General features: G+C 40.6%; 1 protein-coding gene across 1 annotated transcript; it reads right to left on the reverse strand.

Moving 5' to 3' along the window:
* Positions 1-1,835: 1,835 nt before the first annotated feature.
* On the reverse strand, positions 1,836-21,600 carry LOC124131643 (F-box only protein 9-like). Its single transcript, XM_046495053.2, has 14 exons — positions 21,465-21,600; positions 19,453-19,632; positions 14,714-14,771; positions 12,736-12,819; positions 11,639-11,672; positions 10,560-10,656; positions 9,820-9,921; positions 8,894-8,955; positions 8,660-8,748; positions 8,409-8,522; positions 5,639-5,757; positions 4,943-5,053; positions 4,310-4,389; positions 1,836-2,828 (listed from the first exon to the last, which is right to left on the reverse strand). Exons 1-14 carry the CDS (start codon positions 21,465-21,467, stop codon positions 2,711-2,713), a joined length of 1,251 nt encoding a protein of 416 aa, XP_046351009.1. The 5' UTR covers positions 21,468-21,600; the 3' UTR covers positions 1,836-2,710.
* Between the last annotated feature and the right edge of the window lie 5,407 nt (positions 21,601-27,007).

Raw genomic sequence — 27,007 nt, forward strand, 5'->3', positions numbered from 1 at the left:
CATGAATGAGCATCACTACAGGCTCTATGAAGGACCATCACTGCAGGCTCCATGAATGAGCATCACTACAGGCTCTATGAAGGACCACTACAAGCTCCATGAAGCAGCATCAATACAGGCTCTATGAAGAAGCATCACTTCAGGCTCCATGATGGAGCATCACTGCAGGCTCCATGAAGGACCACTACAAGCTCCATGAAGCAGCATCAATACAGGCTCTATGAAGGAGCATCACTACAGGCTCTATGAAGGAGCATCACTGCAGGCTCCATGAAGGAGCATCACTGCAGGCTCCATGAATGAGCATCACTGCAGGCTCCATGAATGAGCATCAATACAGGCTCTATGAAGGACCACTACAAGCTCCATGAAGCAGCATCAATACAGGCTCCATGAAGGAGCATCACTGCAGGCTCCATGAATGAGCATCACTACAGGCTCTATGAAGGACCACTACAAGCTCCATGAAGCAGCATCAATACAGGCTCTATGAAGGAGCAGCACTACAGGCTCTATGAAGGAGCATCACTGCAGGCTCCATGAAGGAGCATCACTGCAGGCTCTATGAAGGAGAATCACTGCAGGCTCCATGAAGGACTAGTACTGCAGGCTCCATGAAGGACCATCACTCTGGGCTCTATGAAGTACAAACACTGCAGGCTCCATGAAGGACATTCACTGCAGGATCCATGAAGGGCCATCACTGCAGGATCCATGAAGGACCATCACTGCAGGATCCATGAATGTGTTTCCAGACTCTTGTTAACATTATGGTAAACGTCCCAGAATGGGTTAATTTTAAAATGTTATCATTGTGTTTTATTGTTTTTTCTGTAAATAAAACACAGCAAACAGGGTGTCCAAATCAACTGATTAATCATAAAATCATAAATAAAGGAGAAAATATACAATCCATGAATAACAATCTTACAAAAATACCAACAGTCAGTCTATATAACTATTAACCAAATGACCCAAGGGTTCAATCATCACTGGCAACTATGACAGCCTCAATCACTGATTTAACAATCATTGAGATTTTACCAACTACACCAGAAAAGTATTTAAAACGTCAATACCTTTTGACAGTGCTAATCCTATTTGAAGTAATCAAAACCCTCGAGGTCACCCAGGTAACAAAACCATAAAACTTGCACCACTCATAGGAAAATAAACATTGAAATATAACGTGTACAACTAAGGGTGTGCATTGGTCAGCCCTCACAAGGTTGAAAGCACCTGCTCGTACAGGTGCATGTGACAGGTAAATCACCAGTGTTTGTGACAGGTAAATCACAGGTGTGACCATACATGTGTCACTGTCACACTTCATGTATATAGACCTCTGAAAGTCAACAATTATTTTCCTCATAATCAGCTACATTCTAAATCATTTGTGCAGTGTACTTGACAAAGATGTCGTAAGCATTTTATTATATATACAGTAAACTACAATTATAACGAACTCAAAGGGACCACTAATTTTAGTGTGTAATAACCGTAGTTCGTTATAAGCATATATACAGCATATATACAAGAAATGGCCGGGACTAAAAAATAAGTTCGTTATATCCATCAGTTCGTTATGAGCGTGTTTGTTATAAACGTAGTTTACTGTATTATTACCGGTACTTATTGTTGTTAAATTAATGTGGAACACAAACCTAAAAGTCTTATTTCCAAATGGCACCATTCAACTGTTAAAGCCCATCTGTTGCTGGTCTTATGACATTCCACAACTGTGTAACGATCTCATCCAGAAACTAACAAATACATGTTAATCTTTTCTGATCATAACTGCATTTCTTATCATAAATGATTAACATAAAAAGTCCACAGAAAAATTAGTTTAAATTAAAACTTCACTGTTTATGGTAATCATGCTAAAATCACATCAAAGTTGCATATAACTAGATTTAACAACAAAAGCAGTCAGTGTTAAGTATTTGTAAAACACGAAAAGCAGAACCAGTTGACCCACATCTTCCTTCAAATAGACTGAATACCTGCATTCACATAGAGATCATTTTACATTTTAGGTTCAACTTGGCAACTTGTCCATGGTTTCTTATAAAATAAGCTGTAATTTAAAAGTAAAGGCCCCAAATTTGACTGATTTCTCACTTGTGACTACCCCCACCCCCCGGATCTCCTACGACACTCATAAACTGGGGCTTACACCAACACTTCATCTAAATGATCCTATGCTGTTGTAAAGTATCTGGGCACTGTGATTTCTAATGTTAAAAAGCATACAAATACGTAACATGTGTCGATAAAATCAAATGCACATAATCTGAAATACCCGGAAAACAACAAGAATCAAGGAAGTTGCTCTATTGATTTTCAAAAATCCATGTTTTTAAAATAGAACCAACACCTCAAAATGAACATTTACTGAACAAACAAAAAGGGTTTGCGGGTGTAAAAAATGTCTCATTATCTTCACTTGAAGTGATTCCCAGAATAGTGAGAGAACTAAAACATTGTATGTCAGAAACAGGAGGGACGTAGACGCTCCAACTTGTTTCTAGTACAACAAATATACCTCGTACAAGTTAGGGGCACTACTGAGGCACTATCGTTTCCCATGTTGCTCCCATGTGTAAGGGCTGACCAACTGCTAAGCTGCAACTGATTAAATACAAACTCTGCTATATGACGAGCACGGATGAAACTAGCTGTGGTGCTCATTGTGGATGTGTCCTATCTATGAGGCCAAGACTGTGTCGGACATGGCTGTGTAGCTCTTGACTCGAGAGAATATCAGCGGAGGAAAATTCTTTGGCTTCAAGTCGAAGTTGTTGATGACTTCCTCCCCACTGGATCTGTGAAATCAAAGCATGAAGCTGTGTAATTAGGGGGTAAAATTCCTTCCATCTTGTGTTGATGGTCGTGAATCTTGGTTGACAAACGTCCCGATGCTTAAAGGTCACATACAGAAATGGGAACATACTTAATGCACAGTATGATTTACAAAATTAAAAAAAAGTATTCAGAAATAGTTGGTTGGTTGGTTGGTTGGTTGGTTGGTTTATTGTTTTACGCCGCACTCAGCAATATTCCAGCTATATGATGGCGGTCTGTAAATAATCTAGTCTGGACCAGACAATCCAGTGATTAATGTCATGAGCATCGATCCACGCCATTCGGATAGATGACATGCATCAACCAAGTCAGCGAGCCTAACCACCCGATCCCAGTTAGTCGCCTTTTACGACAAGCATGGGTTGCTGAAGACCTATTCTACCCCGGATATTTACGGGTCTATTCAGAAATGAAAAGGTTATATCAAATCTCAATGAAGAGAAAGGGGGCAAACAATTCAACATTACCACATTTGGGGAAATGACATTCACCGAGTTTAGTGATGGATCAAAATTATTCGAAACTGATTAAAGGTCTACTAAATTCTAAGATTATCCGTGGACAATTTAAGTTGATTGTTTTGTTCGTCAGGTGATCTCACGTATCATGTCCGGCAAGTTGGGAACTTTTTCCCTATTTTGTCAAGGGGTATCAGCATAAGGAAAGAAATCCTGAATTGCACCAGTTCAGCTAACTGCATGTTCTGACAACAAGGGTAAAAAAATTAAAAGGAATGGACTGTATTTAGTTACAGTGAGTGAGTGAGGATGGTTTTACGCCGCTTTTAGCAATATTCCAGCAATATCACGGCAGGGGACACCAGAAATGGGCTTCACACATTGTACCCATGTCGGGAATCAAACCCGGGTCTGCTGCGTGACAAGCGAACACTTTAACCACCAGGCTACCCGACCGCCCCGTATTTAGTTACAACTCATCTCTGTGGTGGAACTGAATCTGAACATAGAAACGGCGTTGAAGGGTTCTCCTCCTGACACACTAACCCGTGATGATCCGGATCAGAATTTGTCTTCAGCACCCCATGATTGTCGCAAGAGGCGACTAATGGGATAGTGTAGTCAGGCTCACTGACTTGGTTGATGCATGTCATCATATCCCAAATGTGTCGTTCTATGATCATGATGTCAATCACATGATTGTCTGGTCCACTCGACTTTTAAGAAAAACACCTTGCAACAATGTACCATGCTTGTCGAAAAAGGGAACTATGCTTGTCGTAAGAGATGACTAATGGGATAGGGTGGTCAGACTCGCTGACTTGGTTCATGCATGTCATCGTATCCCAATTGCGTAGATTGATGCTCATGATGTCAGTCACTGTATTCTCTGGCCCAGACCTGACTATTTACACACCACCGTCATGTAGCTGGAATATTGCTGTGTGCTGCGTTAAACCTCAAACCCACAAATCGCGACTTACTTGTAGTATATCCGGTTGAAGTACTTGCTCCACACAAGCTTTGAGTGAGCCCTGCGGCCTGAGACATGGAGTTCAAATTCCTGAAACAAGATATACACCCATTCTCACTATGGAACACAAGCGTCACTGTCCAGATCACATATCACACTGCAGGGCTGACAGAATTCACTTACTCAGCAATACATACTTTGTAGGGTATTTATACATTGTGGGTCTGTTAATTGCTTCCTTACAGAAAGTTCACAAACTGGTTTTGACTGGGAATACATTATAAAATCTCACTATTCAGTATATTCATGTATCTGTGCTGAACTAACATTGAAATTAGATCAAGTTGATTAAAAGAAATTATATGGAAACAAATCAGCCCTTAATTTCATATATTAAATAAAAATATAAATACAGTTAGTTTTTTTATCTTGGTGTAAGATCAAGCTATAAGTGCCATTTGAGAAAAGAAACTTGTTCTCCTGAAAGAATTTTATTTTCATGTTAATACCACATCAATATTCATTCACTGATCAGTCATAACATCCCATAGTTGCTACTCTCTCTGTTGTACAAGAGTTAAGGATGGATGGATGTATGGTTTCAAGGCCGTGATCAGGAAGACGGAAATCTGTCAGTACCTACCACAAAAAATGTGGACTCTCCCTCCGGCTGCTGATTGGGTTGCTGCCGACGCTTGTAGCGGTGATATGTGTTGTCAATACCCGTCGTCTCCCGCTTCAGAACTGCAGAAATCTGTGGATAACCATAACGTGTACATAAATACTTACTCAAACCCAGCCATCTAACACCAGAAACTATGTGAGCAAATGAGTTGCACCCCACTCTCAGTTACATCACAGCATGTCATCTTACTATGGAGGGAAAGCCTAAAACACTGCAGGAGATGATGTTCTCCACAACCAGGCAGGGTGCTCATAGACAAAGGCTTTAACTCGTGAAAATCTGGGATTCAAACCCAAGAACGAATCCTAGCACGGCTACGGTACATTGAAAACTTCAAAGTAACAACTGCCACCATTCAACTATCAACCTCTCTCATCTTGTACAGCAGTATGGTGACAACTCCAAATCAGTTCTGGGTTGATCAACAGTCAGCATCTTGCGCACCATGACAAAAGGTACACCAACATGAGCTCAGTTTCAACGGTAAAACTCTTTGTCCCCATAAAGGCAGAGTTTAAGATCAAAGTTTTCAAACTCGTTTCAGTTTTAATGTTCTGCTGCCCCCAAACTGCATCCTGACACTGTTGGTGTTGGTCCGGCCCCAGTTCAACTGTTGCTAGGTGATGGCTACACATTGTGCTCCGTAGTATTTACCTTATTCTTCTGCAGCTGGTAGTAGCCACTCATGAGGCCCTGCTGACGGAAGCTTCGGTCACGCATCCGTGTGACCATCGCGCTCGGATTCTCAGGGGTACACACCATTAGGATGGTGCCTGCGGGACAAAATACATGTGGTCAGCGATAGAAGACAACCGTTTTAGTCCACTAGTCCTTATAATGATAACATATAGCAAAAGCCTTAAAAATTGCAATTTTTTACTAGTCTTTATGATGCCTAACTATTGGGCAGTTTGGTAGGTACTATAGGACTGGTGCCAATTTCTAATGCGCTAATCAAAGGGATGATCAAAACATGTGGTCTATCATGGATAACTATTCTTGTTTGTTTCTTAGTTTGCTTGTTGTATAAGGCCGCCCTCAGCACTATTACAGCTACATGATGGCGGTCTGTAAATAATCCAGTCTGGACCAGACAATCCAGTGATTGACATCATGAGCATCGATCCAGGCAATTGGGATACCATGACATGCATCAACTAAGTCAGCGAGCCCATTAGTCGCCCCATACGACACACATAGTCGCCTCTTACAGCAAGCATGGGTTGCTGAAGATCTATTCACTACCCTGATCTTCATGGGTCGGAGAACTATTCTATCCCTGAATTCCCCAACACAGAGACAAGCATGGGGTACTGGGGACCTATCCCACCCTTGAATCCCCACACAGAGACAAGCATGGGGTACTGGGGACCTATTCTACCCTTGAATCCCCACACACAGAGACAAGCATGGGGTACTGGGGACCTATTCTACCCTTGAATCCCCACACAGAGACAAGCATGGGGTACTGGGGACCTATTCTCCCCTTGAATCCCCACACAGAGACAAGCATGGGGTACTGGGGACCTATTCTACCCTTGAATCCCCACACGCACAGACAAGCATGGGGTACTGGGGACCTATTCTACCCTTGAATCCCCACACAGAGACAAGCATGGGGTACTGGGGACCTATTCTACCCCTGAATCCCCCCACACAGAGACAAGCATGGGGTACTGGGGACCTATTCTACCCTTGAATCCCCCCACACAGAGACAAGCATGGGGTACTGGGGACCTATTCTACCCCTGAATCCCCCCACACAGAGACAAGCATGGGGTACTGGGGACCTATTCTACCCTTGAATCCCCACACGCACAGACAAGCATGGGGTACTGGGGACCTATTCTACCCTTGAATCCCCACACAGAGACAAGCATGGGGTACTGGGGACCTATTCTACCCCTGAATCCCCCCACACAGAGACAAGCATGGGGTACTGGGGACCTATTCTACCCTTGAATCCCCCCACACAGAGACAAGCATGGGGTACTGGGGACCTATTCTACCCCTGAATCCCCCCACACAGAGACAAGCATGGGGTACTGGGGACCTATTCTACCCCTGAATCCCCACACGCACAGACAAGCATGGGGTACTGGGGACCTATTCTACCCTTGAATCCCCACACAGAGACAAGCATGGGGTACTGGGGACCTATTCTACCCTTGAATCCCCACACAGAGACAAGCATGGGGTACTGGGGACCTATTCTCCCCTTGAATCCCCACACAGAGACAAGCATGGGGTACTGGGGACCTATTCTACCCTTGAATCCCCACACGCACAGACAAGCATGGGGTACTGGGGACCTATTCTACCCTTGAATCCCCACACAGAGACAAGCATGGGGTACTGGGGAACTATTCTACCCCTGAATCCCCCCACACAGAGACAAGCATGGGGTACTGGGGACCTATTCTACCCTTGAATCCCCACACACAGAGACAAGCATGGGGTACTGGGGACCTATTCTACCCCTGAATCCCCCCACACAGAGACAAGCATGGGGTACTGGGGACCTATTCTACCCCTGAATCCCCACACGCACAGACAAGCATGGGGTACTGGGGACCTATTCTACCCTTGAATCCCCACACAGAGACAAGCATGGGGTACTGGGGACCTATTCTACCCTTGAATCCCCACACAGAGACAAGCATGGGGTACTGGGGACCTATTCTCCCCTTGAATCCCCACACAGAGACAAGCATGGGGTACTGGGGACCTATTCTACCCCTGAATCCCCACACGCACAGACAAGCATGGGGTACTGGGGACCTATTCTACCCCTGAATCCACACACAGAGACAAGCATTGGGTACTTGGGAACTATTCTACCCCTGAATCCCCACACAGAGACAAGCATGGTGTACTAGGGACCTATTCTACCCCTGAATCCACACACAGAGACAAGCATTGGGTACTGGGGACCTATTCTACCCCTGAATCCACACACAGAGACAAGCATGGGGTACTGGGGACCTATTCTACCCCTGAATCCCCACACACAGAGACAAGCATGGGGTACTGGGGACCTATTCTACCCCTGAATCCACACACAGAGACAAGCATGGGGTACTGGGGACCTATTCTACCCCTGAATCCACACACAGAGACAAGCATTGGGTACTGGGGACCTATCCTACCCCTGAATCCACACACAGAGACAAGCATTGGGTACTAGGGACCTATTCTACCCCTGAATCCACACACAGAGACAAGCATGGGGTACTGGGGACCTATTCTACCCCTGAATCCACACACAGAGACAAGCATTGGGTACTGGGGACCTATTCTACCCCTGAATCCACACACAGAGACAAGCATGGGGTACTAGGGAACTATTCTACCCCTGAATCCCCACAGGAAACCAGCATGGGGTCTTGGAACACCCCTGTGGGTCGAGTAGAGAGCTACCCACCATCAGGGAAGAAGCGGACCATCCTGTAATAGTAGACCAGATGGAATGGTCTGTAGAAGTTGTCCAGGCCTTGCTCTCCCTGTCGCACATACCCAGTTTGGCTGATGTAACAACCTTGAATCACAAAAAAAGATATTGTAATATTCTTCTCACATATAAATAAGGTAAGCACAATGGTAAATGTAAGCATGTGATCACACATTTTGTTCTGTACACATATCTTTTTACGGAGAGCCTAAAGGGTAGTTTACCATGGAACAGCGGGTGTGGCTTCTCGATGAACATTGTCCTCCAAGAGCCGCCATACTTCCTGGGACTGCGAGTGTTCTGTCCCCAAACCCTGCAACATACACACAACATCAGCGTCTTGTCAACAAAATAAAGATGTGTAACTTTCAGGATAATATCAGTTGTCTGCTGACCCTGCTGGTGTCATCTTCTATCGTCCACAGTTGAGATACAATTCAGTGTAAAAGCTGACTTACTTCTCACAGGCAATTCTCCACAGCTCCTCGTCTCTAGCACACACATAGAAGCCTCTGCACACCTGGAAGATGGCACAGGTAAGTACACACAAATACAGGTAAATACATACAAATACAGGTCAGTACACACAAATACAGGTAAATACACACAAATACAGGTAAGTTCAAATACAGGTAAATACACACAAATACAGGTAAGTGCACACAAATACAGGTAAGTACACACAAATACAGGCAAGTACACACAAATACAGGTAAATACATACAAATACAGGTAAGTACACACAAATACAGGTAAGTATGCACAAATACAGGTAAATACACACAAATACAGGTAAATACAAATACAGGTAAATACACACAAATACAGGTAAATAGAAAGGCTCAATTATACTTCAACAACAATACTACATAGCTCTAATTCAGAACCTACAAGCACATGACGGAAGAGATCTGATTTTCAAAGAATACAATGTTTCAACAACAAAGAGTTGACTCTTGTCATTTTAATGAGAGCAATACATAAGTGTGTCCCTAAGCATGCTAAGTTGATCTACGGTATATATCTTTCTTAATTTTTTCTTTCAGTAAGAAGTTGGCTTTCATCCCACTTTTAACAATACTTTAGTAACATAGCATGTCAGCCTAGTGTGACACAATTTTGCATGTTTATTGCTTTGGCAAAATCCACAAGCATGGATATGGTGCAGACAGATCAAGGCCATAATCAGTGGGGATTCAAACCCATGACCATCAGATCCTGGCATAAGTAAGGAGGGCAACACTGCACAACAATTTGTGAGGCTTAAGACAAGCATCCCTGTCTCAAAACGAATATGGTAGGACCCATATAAAGCAAAAACAATGAAGAAAAGAGCACCCTAATAACTAAATAATTGTTAACATAGGGAGATAATAATACCTACCAAGGACAAGTTCTCCAGAGACCTTATGTCAAGGTCGTTTGAGACAACCCAGCGGAAGATGTAGATGATAAGTTCCAATGGCAGGGATGAGATGTGGGTCACCTTCAAGTGATAATAGCAACATTGTACAACAGGTACCAGTCACACACAGTCAACCTATACACATCAACAGTGTTCAAAGTTAAACAGGTAAGTCAAACTGTCCATGTCATAACCACCTAAAGCTAAAATCAAATATAAAGAAGATCCAATGATTTAAGCACTTGGAATAGATCATCACTTTCATTACAACATGTACCTCATAACAGAACAATGGAATCGGACATTTTGCAATCTTTTTATCCAGATGTTTTTGTTCTGCCACGAGTCCAAAGGTTGAGTGAGTGAGTGAGTTTGGTTTTACGCCGCTTTTAGCAATATTCCAGCAATATCACAGCGGGGGACACCAGAAATGGGCTTCACACATTGTACCCATGTCGGGATTCGAACCCGGGTCTTCGGCGTGACGAGTGAACGCTTTCCAAAGGTTGAATTTAGTAACAGTCTGCTTGGTCTGTTAAGCTCCACTCATACCTGTCTATAACATAATACAAACATCTACTGTACATGATGTCCAGAGCCTAGTTTGGGCATGTAGGCTCCAAGGGGTTCTTTGCACAGACTGCAGTAACTGATTCTATTCTTGTAACAGTTCACTTTGCATCGCGCAGTTTGCAGTGTGTTGTGTCAGCTCTACTCACCCTCTGCTGTAGGCGGGGCTGGCAGAATGTCTTCTCCCCAACACTCAGCTCCTGTAACTGTGCTAGCAAGCACTCATCGTTCTCCTCAGACAGGGCCCTGAGGTCAAACAATACAGACCTAACTATGTGTAAACAACACAGACAATGATACAAAAACTATGTATGGATTTGTTTGTTTGTTGTTTAACTCCGCACTCAGCAATATTCCAGCTATATGACGGCGGTCTGTAAATAATCGAGTCTGAACCAGAGAATCCAGTGATTGACATCATGAGCATCAATACACGCAACTGGGATCGATGACATCCATCAACCAAGTCACCAAGCCTCACCACCCGATCCAGTTAGTCACGTCTAAAAAACAAGCAAAGTCACCTTTTAGGGCAAGTATGGGTTGATGAAGACCTATTCTACCCCGGATCTTCATAGTCTATGTATGGAAACCATTTGGATGGTGTTATTGAGAAACTCAGAAGGTAATAGGGCCAGATGGGCAACTTGGCTACATTGTACTTGGGCCCTTGTTTAATGACAATAACAACAAAACATGGGTACACTACAAGTCACTCATGTTCACATTTCTTTCTGACTATACACCAATCCTTCTGAGTGTTATATGTTTGTTTCAGTCAACTTCAGTGTATGCATGATCAGATCATTTTATATGTGTATCTAAAACATTTTTGCCAGGGCTCCGGTAAAACAATGCCCAATCTAATCTCTTGAGGCCGACTTCAGGTACCCGGGTATGGACGGGTACCCAGGTAAAACATTTCGACTCGTCCCAGCACTAGAGGGTAATGTGACTGGTTATGTCACTACTTCCTAGGAGCCTGATATTTTATGCAGTCTCGTCATGTTAATAGGCACCAAACATCAGCTGCACATAATGGCTTTATGATATAGGGACACGCTCATGGATAATAAAGACAAGAGTTGTTCCACACTCAGGATTCTGGACTATTCAGAAGGCTCAGAACGCACATAAATTCATTAGGGGCAGGACAATCGTGACTACTCAGGATTTATACATTTTTGCATAAAACATGAACAGTTGTAATCAACATTCTGAAACTTACTGGTCTTCCAGCGATGTCTCACTGTCTTGTCGCTCTAAAGAGGAGAAAAATACAACTGTAAATAGACTGTATAAATCATTTGCAATGCCCTTTAGGCCATCCATAGTTTTTTAGTGTTTCCCATCTCCAACTTCAGCCGCAGGAGAGCAGGTGAGCAGGAAATTTCTTTTTTAATTTTTTGTTCTGTTTTTGACTAATTGTGTAACTTATCTCATCTCTTCATGTTAAGAACACTAAAGTGAAACAATTTGTGAACTATACCTTACAATGTCCTTGACCTTGCATGTATGTCCAATGTAATTGCCTACAGAGCATACACGGGACTTGGAAAGACTCTTTTTGAAGGGTCCATTTAAACCCTTTTTTTCAATAGTTTGATATTATTTGGTGAAATTCAAATTCAAATTCAAATTTTGTTGAAGAAACATCAAACTGACCTTGGTTTTTTTATGAGTATGAAATGGCTGGAGGATTTTTTTAACCAGGGGTGGGCATAAAAGTCCACAAAATTATCTTTTTATTTTTAGTGGGAATGGAAATTTAGGGTCAGCCCACAGGAGATGGGAAAACAAAAATACAGAGTGTCTACATGGTAGTTGTACAGCAATTTAAATAGATATCTGACAGCAATACAACCGTCAGTATTGAGTTGTAGATGATTGCCATGGGCGGATACAGAGGGGGGGTACGAGGGTGCGCACCCCCCTTTTTATTTCGAAAAAAATCTTTATTTCTGTATAAATTACCACCAAAGACAATAATCAGATCTTAATTGTGAACCCCCCCTTTTCAAAAAAGCTGTATCCGCCCATGATTGCTTTTCAATATTAACACTGTCATCACAATAACAATAAACTATTACACTGGCACAAATGTCACGTAACACTTTCCTGGTATTCACTGCAATGGTATATATTCCGTATCATCACCATGATGATCTCTCCTATTTCTAGGTCAGATTGTCATCCAAAATGTCCTGAACAAATTTTCAAGTTTGTTAGAATTAATTTGTTTGAATTTTTCCTACCAAAAAGTAGAACAAATCAAGAAAATGTCTCAATGCCATTTGTCTGGCAAATATATACACAGTATCTCACCTCTCGATGACCTCATGGAATAGACATCGATCTTTGACTCAATATCTGGCACCAGATGCATGGCTTTCTTGTAGAACAGGATGGCTGCAACAAGAACCAGCCAATATAAGAACTAATTTACAGGAGATGCTGGAGACATAAGATGCTAGGATCTTCCGTGCAAGGGTTTAGCTTCATAGGTCTTTTGTTCTTAGAGGAGATAAAAGTGAAACGAGACATACAAGAGTATGTCAAAGGTCAGCAGGCTTATCAAAATATGTCAAAAGCAAACAAAAATACTAGAATGTGTTTTTTACTCATAAAAACAGATGCCTCCACACTCCTTTTTTTATACATTAGTTCAAGTTGTTACTGTAAATGCATATCTGAAAACAATTACAGCAGAAAAAACCCACTAGTACAGGTTCTGATTAATGCATTCATGAAGCAGCACTGCTACAGTTGATACTATGTTGACTGCTTATGGCAGATACGCCTATTGAGCTTGTAACAGCAGTTTGGATGATAGATTGTGTTGTGCCCAGTATCTTTAATCTTAGTGGAAAGACTCCTAAGAATTTCCAAATTGTTTCCATGAAAACACAAGAAACTAAAAAAAATAAAAATGGATAAATAAGAAAAAGGCAATGATTGAGCATGTGGTCATTACATGTTTTTTTTACAGTTTCATGTAAAAGATTCATTAGTTTGTGCTCAGAAATGTTTGTGCTAGAGAAGCTTGAGTCCAAATTGTTTCCATGGAAACTTAAAAAAATATAAATATGAAAATTTTTAGGGGAAGACATAATAGAATAACTAGAAAGTGCAGATCATGTGAGCTAGAAAAGAGGGCTTTAAACACAAGTACAGGCTAAGCATAAGTTCTGCATACTTCAAGTGCACATTTCAAGGACAAAGAAAATAGCATTATGTATGTCCTTTCCAAATGAATTCATTCAGGTCAAAAGCAACATGTTTTCTCCTCTACATAATTATGTAGTTTCAAATTGTCTTCAGTGACTGATCATTTTCCGACATGTCTTCACTATTCCTGTGAGGTAATATCTAAGATCAACATGAGAACAAAAACAAAGCTATTACCACACATCAACATCTCCCTGATTACAAGAGACCTTCAAGTGGTCAATAATATGGCTAGGATGATACTGAAATGAGTCAACTACAACAAAATATCACCTCTCTTGCCAACAACATCTCCTAGAAATCCAACCTTCATTTTGACACAAAAATTATCCTCAACGATGCACACCTCTCACCACGGCATAATTTCCTCACTAAACATGAACCACTTATAGGCTGGTAGACATGCAAGCGCTAATCAGTTTAATTGGCCACCAAGTGATCAACAGAAGTAACAAACACCTGTAATTAACCTGCAATCACACAATGCTGCTTAACATGCTAAATTGAAATGACCTATTTTCTTTGCAAATTCAGAATGTTTCAAGAAAGAGCTCATTAAGTATTAGTTCCAGTCCATGCATGTTAAGGGGATATGTTTCATTTCCATGAACAAGAATCATCTCCTCGTCAATAAGCCAGATCAAGTTGGGATAATGGCTGATTTGAGGGTAACATGGTTCATTTCCTAAAACAAACACTGGAAATAAGTTTTTACCAAAAATACAAAATAAAATTATTTACAACTATGGTGGCCAAGTCCTCTCCCCTACCTCAATTATAATGATGTGCGTGTGCGTGTGTGTGTGTGAGAGAGAGACAGACAGACAGACAGACTGCAAATTGGTCAAATGACCTTGAAATTGAGGTCATGGTAACCATTATCAACAGGGGTCTACAGTCCTAAGACAACTTGGCACCAAATTGGAACCAAATATTTTGCTGACATCTGTGGAACCTTACAGAAAGAACCTAAAGCTACCAAGTGTTCAGAACTCAAAAACTTTCAAAGACATTAGAGGCTAAAATTGATTTATGGAATAGCCAGTTTAAGGTGAGATAACAGTTTTTAACGTACCTTCATAGAAAGCTCCACTCCTCTCTGCTTCACTTCCCAGTAAAAACAACCGGGTGGCCTGAAACATGACATATATTTGATACAGGCTCTGCAGTACAAGGGCTGATGCAGCATGAAGCAATATTCACTAATGTCTTGTGTTACAATGGAGCCATTCATGAAACATGACATATATTTGATACAGGCTCTGCAGTACAAGGGCTGATGCAGTGTAAGGCAATATTCACTACTGTCTTGTGTTACAATGGAGCCATTCATGAAACATGACATATATTTGATACAGGCTCTGCAGTACAAGGGCTGATGCAGCGTGAGGCAATATTCACTACTGTCTTGTGTTACAATGGAGCCATTCATGAAACATGACATATATTTGATACAGGCTCTTCAGTACAAGGGCTGATGCAGCATGAAGCAATATTCACTACTGTCTTGTGTTACAATGGAGCCATTCATGAAACATGACATATATTTGATACAGGCTCTGCAGTACAAGGGCTGATGCAGCATGAAGCAATATTCACTACTGTCTTGTGTTACAATGGAGCCATTCATGAAACATGACATATATTTGATACAGGCTCTGCAGTACAAGGGCTGATGCAGCATGAAGCAATATTCACTACTGTCTTGTGTTACAATGGAGCCATTCATGAAACATGACATATATTTGATACAGGCTCTGCAGTACAAGGGCTGATGCAGCGTGAAGCAATATTCACTACTGTCTTGTGTTACAATGGAGCCATTCATGAAACATGACATATATTTGATACAGGCTCTGCAGTACAAGGGCTGATGCAGCGTGAGGCAATATTCACTACTGTCTTGTGTTACAATGGAGCCATTCATGAAACCCGACATATATTAGATACAGGCTCTGCAGTACAAGGGCTGATGCAGCATGAGGCAATATTCACTAATGTCTTGTGTTACAATGGAGCCGTTCATGAAACATGACACTAAACCTGACAGTATAATACTTTCTGTTTGCAGTTTGACACTCCACTCAGCATTATTCCGGTTGATTGAATGTGGCCTGTAAATAATCCAGCCTGGACAAACCGCTGATCAGTACTTCACACTGATTTTGTATTAGATATTCTCAATATATCTTCCTTTACAAAGAGGATGGTTTTCTACTTTCACTACATGCCCAACCCTTTGCATTAAATCACTGAATTTGATATACCGTATTTGACTTAATTAGCACACACGGCGGTATTTGCTTAGCATGCACATAGTATTATATTCAAGAGATATATATCTCTAAGGGGTAAAATATGGACACAGATTTTTTCTGCATTTGCCAAACCATGAATTTTACGATCTTTCAATTCTGGTATGACAATAATTATAACAACTATTAATAACCAATTATATCAATGATTAATCAGCGATCCTAAACCGCTGCAATGATAGATTGAATGGGTTCATTATCAATTGTTGAGAATATCCTCATTCAATATTGCATTTAAACAAAAAATACTAACCATTGAATCATTCATTAAATCTACATGTTGTTACACTATGTACACATGAACACACTCATTATTAATATGTAGACATTTCATATCGGGAAAAAGATATTGAAAATTTTAAATCACAGTAACATTTGAAAAAAATACATTGGTAACTGATCATAGCTGATGATTGATTGGTTGAAACTAACTGATTATATCCACTCTGGCTTCTGTGATGGTCATATTGAATAACACACTCAATCCTCTTTAACATATTGGGGTGTCTTCATTGGTGGGAACAAGTATGTGAAGTTTCAGCTTCCTTGACCAAGTGGTTCCGAGGAGAAGACGTTTACAGTGTGAGGAAGTGCACTTTAGGAATATGGTCAAAGGGCAATTAAAGGTCAAATATGTAAAATACCGAAAAATAGAACATATGTGTTGAGCCCCAGTTCTAGCTACAGTGAAACACGGATAGAGCGAACGCGGATAGAGCGATGATATAACAAACATGGATAGAGCGAACAAACAGATACTGTAAAACAGGAAATTAATGCGAGCGGAATATTAATGCGAAAAATGCAAGTGACAGAAGGTCGCATTAATTTTATGCGCATTAATTTTTCAAATAACAAAGTCACCTACACAAAGTGAAGTTAAGTAGTGGTCAGTTCACATCCTGTAAATCAGCCCAGATTGGCGCCAGCCACGAATTATCCCATCAGTGTCCTTTACAAACTTGTCAAGAGCAGACACGAGCCAACGCGCATGAATGGGTTTCATGACACTAGTCCGCAGGTCAACAGGAGTGTGAGGATTGTCACCTGATCGAAGATTTGATACACTGATCTGTTTTCTACTTCTTTTCATCAAAGGGCCAAACGTATGTACTAGTACCAACAGACTGTCAACTAAAACAACACTAACACAATGATAGCTGCAAGGAAACCATTCTCACGCTTGGCCATCAAACATACGGGCAGTTAGCTTAAATAATATTAAAATAAGGAAGGAATCTCACACTGAAAAATTATGGACAGGTTTTTTTTTTATGTGCACAGTTATTTTATTTCTCTCTGACTACTCACTGTTCCTGCTCAAAACGTCATTTGAAACAAACGAAGCGTTTTCAGGTAAGGCTTTTATTGACGTAGGTTACGTTAATTAAAATAACACAGAACATAAATCCAGTGCATAATTTTTTTAGGAAAGGGTATAGGCACTTGCATTTTTAAAATGCGCATTAATGTCTAAAATCAAGAGCTCGCATTATTTTCATGTCGCATTAATTTCCTGTTTTACAGTACAACAAACTGTTAAAAATTCCCCGTTTTATCTCCTATAAATTATCATATAAAATTTACATACATAACAAACTCTCTACAGCAAACTAACATATATAGCGAACTGATATCTGATCCCGACAAGCCCAAATACCACTAATTAGTGACGTGTATAGCGAACTGAGAAATCTCACTCAGTGTCAAGTCTCACGGACAATTGGCTGTACGCAATCGAAATACATGTAGCGCAGGAAGTCCCTACGATGACTGGTCAAATTGTTCCTTACGTAAATATATCCGGCAATAGCAATCACCTGCACCAAAGTGCTACGCTTATGGTTCTTATTATTCTAAATATATATAGTGAAAGCTGTAACTAAAATAAAATGATATTGGAATATATTATTCTGATAAAGAAACAATTTCTTCCGACTATTGCATCAAAATATTTTGAAGTTGTATCATTGGGTACTTTTTAACTGAATTATCAGCAGATGTAGGAGGAAAGGTGTATAAACGTGTATGTGTATTGTGTTTTGTTTTAGCCAAGATGGCGGACGTTTCCAAGCGAGAACGTATAAAACAAACTAAGTATATAACGAAATGATTTCTCAGGTCCCTTGTAGTTCGTTATATCCATGTTCTACTGTACACGAATACCAAATTTCATTCCATTTCTGAAAAAAAGTGGTTGAGTAATGCCCACAAATAGGTTTTTCAATGTGGCAGAGGTTGCAACAATATTTGAAACTCGGATTCCAACCACTTGAACAAATTTGGGTGTCTCCACTGATGGGAATAAGCTTTTGAACATTCAGCTTCATTGGTCCAGAGGATTCTGACAAGATGTTACGATACAGAACAGATGACAGACATAAGCTCTGACTTTCAAGTCAGGTGAGCTAAAATGGTTCACAATTTGAAGCCTTTCCCTCAAAGTTTTCAAACTGGCTCCGACTGATGTCACACACCATGATGGGACTTCTATTTTTCGAGTACTTTTTCGATGTTGATGTCCAATTTTCGATGTTTATGCATTGCTTATTTTGAGCTTATCGCCCTGGTTTTCTTTTTCAAATAGTGATGCTGTCACAAGTGGCTTTATTAGTAGCATCAAACAAACATGGTGGATTGGTGTCCGGTATAATGTATGAGTACCATATCCAAAAGCCTATATGTTCATCAGCTAACATCCTCACAGTGTATATTCATCACTGTTCACAGAGCAACACTATCAGTGTTGATAGCTCAAAAGCCAGAAACAGCAGAAAGCTTAAAAGAAATGATAAAACGATAGGCAGACTTCTCATCTTTTTTACGAAATGGGAATCACCTTCTTCACACATCCAATCTCATTAGAATCAGATCTTAGTTTTTGCTACCGCTAAACAAAGATCTGAGGACATCCCATTACGGGTCACGTCAGAACGACCTTTCGCGAATTTTGACCAACAAATGAAATGACTGACAAGAAATCGACATTAGCCAATCAGAAGGCAGCTTTCTCAAGCTTTACAACACTAGTTTCAAACTGGCGACTATGCTTCGAAACATATTTTGACGTATTCTCGATTAAAAAAATTAAAACTGATAAGAACATTCTTGAATGGCTTATAGATGGCCTAGATTGTATTGATATAATCATAAAACCTGTAACTGTCGTTCGGAATACCCCATGTTAAATATTTCATGGTTGCATGATTAGAAAACACATTCCGACTGTCACTTTCATGATCTGGTAAGCAACGCTCTGATTGGTTGGATGAAAGGTCGTTCTGACGTGACCCTTTATGGGATGTCCTCAGATCTTTGTTTAGCATAGCGAGAACTAAGATCTGATTTTAATGAGATTGTCACACATCTTGATGATATTTATTGATTCAAGCAGAACAGGTGACACAGACACCTTTTTTTTAACTTTGTATGGTATGGTAATTTAGTCCAAATAGGAGATGAGGAATAAAAGATTATATTAATGCCCTTCGTGTCATACCTCTTTTTCAATGGCCTCTTTCCCCTTCAGGGTTTGAATGTGACTGCGTTTCTGGTTGCGAACAACATCCAACTCGTTCTTCCATTCCTCTCGGAAGGTAAACAGTTCATCCTCCAGGCTGGGGGATTCCCCCCGCCCTTCTTCCTGCTCCTCACCATGGGAGGGCAAGATTTCATCAGACTGCAACAAATGATATAGCATCCATGATATGGTCATGTTCAGCAATATCAACCAACATGCCATGTGATGTTATCACGATACATTTGACAATATTCACAAAACAAAACAAAAGGTGAGGTGAGGTGAAATGGGGTTTAACGTCGCGTCCAAGATTATTGCACTTATATAGCGACATGCATGTACGAGTGTGTGTTTGTGTGGCTGCTTGTACTAGTCCGGACTGATGACGATTTATAGTGTGAGCTCACTGAGATACCTTGCCGCAGTTTAACATGAATACCCCACTCAGACACAGTATCCTGACTCCGAGCAGTCCAGTCCTTGTTTTAGCCCCTTAATGCCGAGCGCCAGACAGGGTAACAGCAAGTACCATCTTTTAACGTCTTTTGGTATGACCCGGTCGGGGATCAAACCCCGGACCTTCCGCTCTCCGGGCGGACACTCTATCACTAGACCACAGAGGCAGTCAAAACAAAACAGTGAGTGAGTGAGCTGGGTTTAACGCCGCTTTTAACATTATTCCAGTTATATCACGGCGTGTCAGCTTAATGTGGTAGGAAAGCCCGAAGTGATGCAGGTCTAAGACGTTTACCACTTCGGTGAAACCCACGAGCACGGGTATGGTTCTGACAAACCTAGAAACATAATTGGGGCGAACCGGGATTCAAACCCACAATCATAGGTTTCTGGGGGCAACTATTGGGGGCAAGCAGGCATTTTTCCGGACACCTTCCACCACTATGGTATGTGCACTAATAATGATAGAAACTGTTCCTAAGGAAGAATACTAAGTTCTTAGAAGCAATATTTAGCTGCATCGCTAAAAACAATGGGGTTTAGGGTTCTTGGTCCCACACAACAGCTTGAAATAAATGCTTTCAAAAATAAAATTTATTATTAGTTACCAAAGTTAGTGAAAATATGAGTCTCTTAAAATGTGTCCCAAATGGAATCACTGATGAGGTTGTTGAACATCATTTTGAAACTTCTACTTTTGAGTAATTTTTCGATGTTGATGCCCAACTGTCTATGTTTGTGAATAGCTTTGATATTCAATATCAACATGATCAAGGCTTAACCATATTAAACTACACAAATTCGTAATTTTCCTGCTTACCTTTAGCAATGTTTAGCTTTACTGACTTAATTTTCAAATAAAAATATATTTAGGCGTGGCTATAGTAGTAGCCTCGGCAGCTGTGGAAAGATGACACACAAAGCGCAATCTGCCCCATGTTAACCTTATCATTTGGGCTGGTTGAAATTTATTCTTAACAGTTTGCCAGTTATCATAATTCAACCAAGTGCAAACAAAATGTCACTTCCCTGTTTTTCCCAAATAGCTATAGATTCCGATTCCTGTTCAAAAGATATATCCTACATATAAAACAACCATAATAACATGAAACATTGTAAACGTTGAATGCTATGACTTCCAATTACCAGTATGTTATCAGTTTTGCTGACATAAATTGTTATCTCAAACCAATAAGGAAACTATTCATGTAAAATACCATATTGCCAGTCCCAAGTCTATGAAGTACCCAACTGATTTCATAAACATAAACAGTTAATAGAACAAAATACATCTGTTCTATATGCGCAAAGCGCATAGAAACATAATTATAACTCTACATGTTCCCTTGGCTGACGCTCTTATTGTGCGCAACTGGCTTCCACGCCAAGGTTCTAAGTTCATCAGTGCGTGGAGCCCAAAGTCAAAAACGATGTCAACATGTTTTCTGCTCGGAACAAGGTCACAATGTTTAAACAAAATTATGTAAAAGTAACAAATAACAGGCATCGACATGTCAATATTTCAATACTCTTACCATCTCCAAATATTATAAAAGTGGAGACACTTCAAATAAGTAGTTCTCTGAATGTATAACAGATGACAATTGAACAGGCAAAGATTCTTGATCGTCTCACGGCCGCCATATTTACTTCTCATTGGAGTTGATAGAGTAACTTCCCCTTGAGTGACTAAGACTCAAGCTCCGCCGCAGCGCGTTTGTCACGCGTGTGCTCCGTACGACTGGCTGTGGCCGTGGGGAGCCTAATGAAACGAATTTCATGAAAGACAGAGCTCAGTCAACTTAGGCGATATATTATTTGCAGCTGTTGGCTTTTGCGGTGGCTGCCAGCTCCCTTTTGGTAGGCAGGATTCGGGGTCTGCTTAGAGAGCTTTATGTCGTACCATAAAACGATAAAAATCTACTTTATGGTCTCTGGTCGTACAAAGGACTCAAATAAAATCATATCTTGCACGCAGATTCAACATGTAAAAATATAATTGAGTATAATCAGTGTTCGAAATACCTGCCTGCCCGACCGTCCGAGACGTGTTGATTTCAACTCGGGCTGCCAGATTTTCAAATCCCCCTGTCCGACGGTCGGGTTATATTTCATATGTGAAAATATTCAAAATATTTTCCGATGAAGCATTAATTCACACGTAAAGATGAATGATAAAATGTAACCAAAAAGAAACCCCGTTAGCTTATCCTGAGAAACATATGATTATAGTGGGCAGGCAGGTTTTGGTCAGGGCTGGCAAGTATTTCAGCTAGCCAGTCCTGTGGTCTGGCTGAAATGTTTGGGAGTTTCATACCCTGGTATAATAGACAATGACAGTTCTACCGCAACCCCACTGGAGCCAGATTAATATTCCTATACAGCTACTACAGAGGGAATTTTTATGTCAAAATGATTATGTGATTCCCATGATCGTCATGAGATTAAGCTAAATTGACTCTTCAATCAATGCTTCTATGATATAATTTTTTATAGACAATGACAGTTTTACAACAACCCCACTAGAGCCAGATTTATATACATATTTTCCTAGAAAAAGCAAGCAACTGCTATATTTTGCTATATTTTTCTAGGAAACAAGATTCTCGGTGTGTTGAATTTCTATGTATAGGATTCCTATTGTAGAATATGTATACAATGCCTCGAAAGAAAAATCCATCCGAAGAGTTGGAAGAAATTCATGCTCTACGTGGAAACATCCCAGCGGAGGATGCGAAAAGAAAATATGGTATTGGAGCTGGGAGGTTGTATAGAATATGGAAAAACTCGGAGAACCCTGTAGAAAGCATGACACAGGTGTAACCATACAACCCTATAGAGCGTGTGTCTCGCGAAGATATATTTGGAGATATATAGAGAGTATTGTTGGATATACGAAACAATATTGCGAAGATGAAAGAAGATGTGGAGGATGTAGAAGAAGAATTGGAGTCCTTGGGGAAGGATGTGGAGGATATAGAAGAAGAAGTAGAGTCCTTGGAAATGAATGTAGAGAAAGCGCGATTGTTTGCCAAATACACAAATATAGCGGGATATATTCTCCTTCCAGTTGTTGTACTATGGAAACTACGGAGGAAAAAGGAAGGTCCCATTGATCCACCGCTGGACCCTCCCACAAAACCGGATACTTTTCGAATGCTATAGATTTTCCATTTGGATATTTGCTATATAGTATAGAATAGAAACAATCTCATTAAAATCAGATCTTAGCGGTAGCGAGAACTGAGGTCTGATTTTAATGAGATTGGAATAGAAACAACAATGCAATATGTCCAAGAAGATGGTATGCCGAGAAGATTTCGTGAAAAAGTTTGGAAGTAATACGATTTTGGAAATGCCAAACATGTATATACTGCAAAAGAATACATAGAGAAAAACAGAAAGCATCCTTGTGGAGAAGGGGGATTGGAAATAGATGGATACCTTGGAGAAGGAGAGGAAGAAAGTTTGGGGTAGGGAAACATATGGAGGAAAGTTGTATATTGCTACAAATAGAAGAGGGCACTCTAGACTTGTTTTGCCTTGTGGTATGTTTGCGTACTAGTGTTTTGCGGATATAGATACCAATCTATCTTTCTTTCTATGTATTGTTCTCTTTTCTCTTCCTATTTTGCATAGTATTGGTGCTGCATATGTATCCAAGGGATCCAATTTTTCGACTTCTTCTTGCAAAAATGTCCCATATACTGGAATTTCCGATCCATCTGTTGATTGTAGAAACAGAATAGTTCCATTTTTGTCTGGTTTTTGTATGTTGTGCAACTGGTTCTAGCAATTCTAGTATCTTTCGCAGTCTTTTTGTTTGCCAAATAGATAGAAAACAATATACATCTACATTTTCTCCTACAGACGCTGTATTGTCTAGAATTGTCCCTTCTTTTTCTCCTTCTATACCTTGTAGAAAGTATCCCTGGCTTTGTAGGTATTCCACTAGTTTTTCCCTATCTAGCACACCAGAAAAGTCTATGGAATACGAGTATATCTCGTATCCGAAGGAATATAGTTGCGTGTGTAGTGCATCCAACCCCTTTTGTGTTTCCTCTAGGGACAACTCGGAGACATCTATTTTGCACACAAATATACCTTTGGGTTCTTCGTTGGAAAATCTTTCCATCCATTTTTTCTTCGCTTTGTATTCTGTTTGTTTTTGTATTTGTTGTATTGTGTCTCGTATTTTGCTTCCGGAGCCTCCTATATAGGAAATTGTTTTTGCAATAGTAGCATGCACGTGACATCCGTATACTTTCTGCGTTGCTATTTGTATTTCTTGTAGTATACGTTTTGCAGATCAATTTTCTCCAGTTGTACAAGACACAGATCCTCGTAGAGATACTATATCGTTTTCTTCTAAATAGCCAAATATATACATATCGTCTACAAATGTTGGTAGGCCCTCCAAAGGTTCTAGATGTGTTCTGCCTAGATTTCCTTCCAAATAGTCTACCTTGGATATATCTGGTAGCAAGTTGTCTTCGTATGCATTCTCCACCAGTATATGTTGGAACACAGACATTTCTGCGCGTATGCCCATGCTCTGCATAGTTGTATATTTCGCTTCTTCCATTTTTGTTCTATACTATAGTTGGGCACAAATGCTGGATTGGGAATTCATTGGGCACAGTTGTATGCTTTGGGCACATTCTATTGCTCTATTGGAAAAAATATTGTAGGGGGGTGGCGAAATCGGGGGTGCTAAAGAAGAAAAATGCACTCTCTTGACATAAAAAATTCCCTCTGTAGTAGCAGTATAGGAATATAAATCTGGCTCCAGTGGGGCTGCGGTAGAACTGTCATTGTCTATACTACTTAATTGTGTACGTGTAAAACGGTCCTTTATATATCATATTTTTGCGATATATATTTATAAGTAATTTCTCTTCAAACTACTGTCTTTTCTCAGTGCTTTAGAGATTTTTGTCAAGTGGTATTTTGGATTCACAGGTGGACAAATGACACTCAGAGTGAAACATTAGATGGTATTCCAGATTTAAGAGACGGCCTCCGTGGTCTAGTGGTAGAGCGTCCGCCCGGAGCGTAAGGTCCGGGGTTCGATCCCCGGCCGCGTCATACCAAAGACGTGAAAAGATAGTACTTGTTGTTAACCTGTCTGGCGGCATTAACTTCACACCATCAATAAAGTATACACGTTCTGATATGACTACAATTTGTTTGATAAAAAAGCAAATGTCTGTTTTGTCATATTACACGTCGTCCTGCGATTTGCACAATTGTAAGGCTTTTACATATGTTTGTAAATCAGATATAGACAATAATAACAAGTATTGTTTTACCTTTTTATTTTTATATTAATAACATATAACCTTGCCTCGTCACAGCACCAGGGCGGATTCGGGGTAATTATTTACCGACTGTCTGTATTACGCTCAAATCGTTCTGCATCATACTGAAGCTTCGGAGGGCCAACAAGGGATTTGAGCAGGGAAAATTTTCATACATAACGACCACCTCCGTGGTCTTGTGGTAGAGCCTCTGCCCGGGGTTCGGGGATTCGATCCCCGGTCGCGTCCTACCAATAGTGGTTAAAAGGTCGTACTTATTGTTACCCTGCCTGGCGCTCGGCATTATGAGGCTAAAACAAGGACTGGTCGGCTCGGTCAGTATACTGTTTTTGAGTGGGATATTCATGTTTAAATGCGGCATGGTATCTCAGTGGGCTAGCACTAAAAATCGTCATCAGTACAAGCTGCCACATCCATACCCCCACACACGTGCATGGACGTCGAGTTATAAGTTCAGTAATCTGGAACTCGACGTAAAGCCCCATTTCACCCCACCTTTCATACTTAACATAACCCATATCTATGTCAAGGTGACCGCCCTAGCATATGACTGGCGGGTGTTGAAGGTCAAGGTCACTACTTTCGAAGTATGCATACTAACACCTCCTGACCCAATAACGTGAGATTTTAATACAGGAAATTATCAATTTAGGCAGAATTCCTCACTGTTGTGAAATGTCTAGGCAACCCAAATGCAAAAAAGTCAATATATGCAGTTTAAACTTTATATATACTTAAATGTTTGCATTACATCATATATGAAAACCTATATGTAGTAACTATAATTGTAATGAAGCCACAATAAACAGAGGGTAACATGAGTGCTGTCGACGAATGTGCCAAAGATGGACCAAAAGAGAAGAGAACCTGTTGAATGTGTGTCAGAGTTGATTAAGACAGTGCGTAATGTTGTCATTGGTTGAAAAAAGAGGAAAACAGAATTTGAAAACAAAAACAAAACTTTTTTTGCCCCCCACCAGCTCTCACCCAAGACTATTATACACTTCAATAGGTAACAATTTTTCTGCTTTCGGATCAGTTATGATAATCTTTGATGGTTCATAATTATTCTTCTATACCGGGAAGTGGGATTGCATCTATCATGCAGATGTTTGTAATGATTTACAATATTAACAACCGAAGATTTAAATTTCATTTCAATGTACTAGGTTAAAGACATGTCTCTGTCATGGTCATGCACTCTCATATATATACGTCAACCCGGCTGCGTCTTCAGATAGGTAAAGATCCTCTCTTACACTATCTGTACTCAGTCATTCATGGCGCTGTGATCCCCCTTGGTTACAATTTTGTCTCTCAGAACATGGTGGCTGTTAATTCCCATGCACACAACATCAGTGTGTCGAGCATCAGTCATGATGTCCATTCCTGCCTCAGCATCCTGATCTGACATGAATGTAAAACCGATATCTTCTTTCAAAGCATTGTCACAGCTGTCTTGATAGTCCGCTGCCACACAGTTGTCATAGACAGCTTTATCACCTTGCACAAGAGATATATGTCCAGTATTGGCACATGGAGCATTCCACTACAGAAATATCCTTGGGCCATACTGAAGTTGACGAGAAACTATTGATTTGGGAGGTATGGTGACGATGCCCGTCGGGGGAGTGATGTGTTGCATCTCACAGGATATACCCAAAGCCGTTGCATGTCCACGACAGTACCTTTTAACTTCGGAGAGCTTTCCATTTCTGCAGGTTCGCACATGATCAGCAGTCATATTTGCAAGTCTA

The sequence above is a fragment of the Haliotis rufescens genome, unplaced genomic scaffold (assembly GCF_023055435.1).
Source record: "Haliotis rufescens isolate VD_foot unplaced genomic scaffold, xgHalRufe1.0.p SCAF_1, whole genome shotgun sequence".
NCBI lineage: Eukaryota > Metazoa > Mollusca > Gastropoda > Lepetellida > Haliotidae > Haliotis > Haliotis rufescens.

Excerpts from the sequence above, each read along its gene's own strand:
- LOC124131643 (XM_046495053.2), bottom strand. Across the intron at positions 8,523-8,659 it reads GCCACACCCGCTGTTCCATG|GTTGTTACATCAGCCAAACT; the intron begins GTAAACTACCCT and ends TTGTGATTCAAG. Across the intron at positions 5,054-5,638 it reads ACCAGCTGCAGAAGAATAAG|ATTTCTGCAGTTCTGAAGCG; the intron begins GTAAATACTACG and ends GGTTATCCACAG.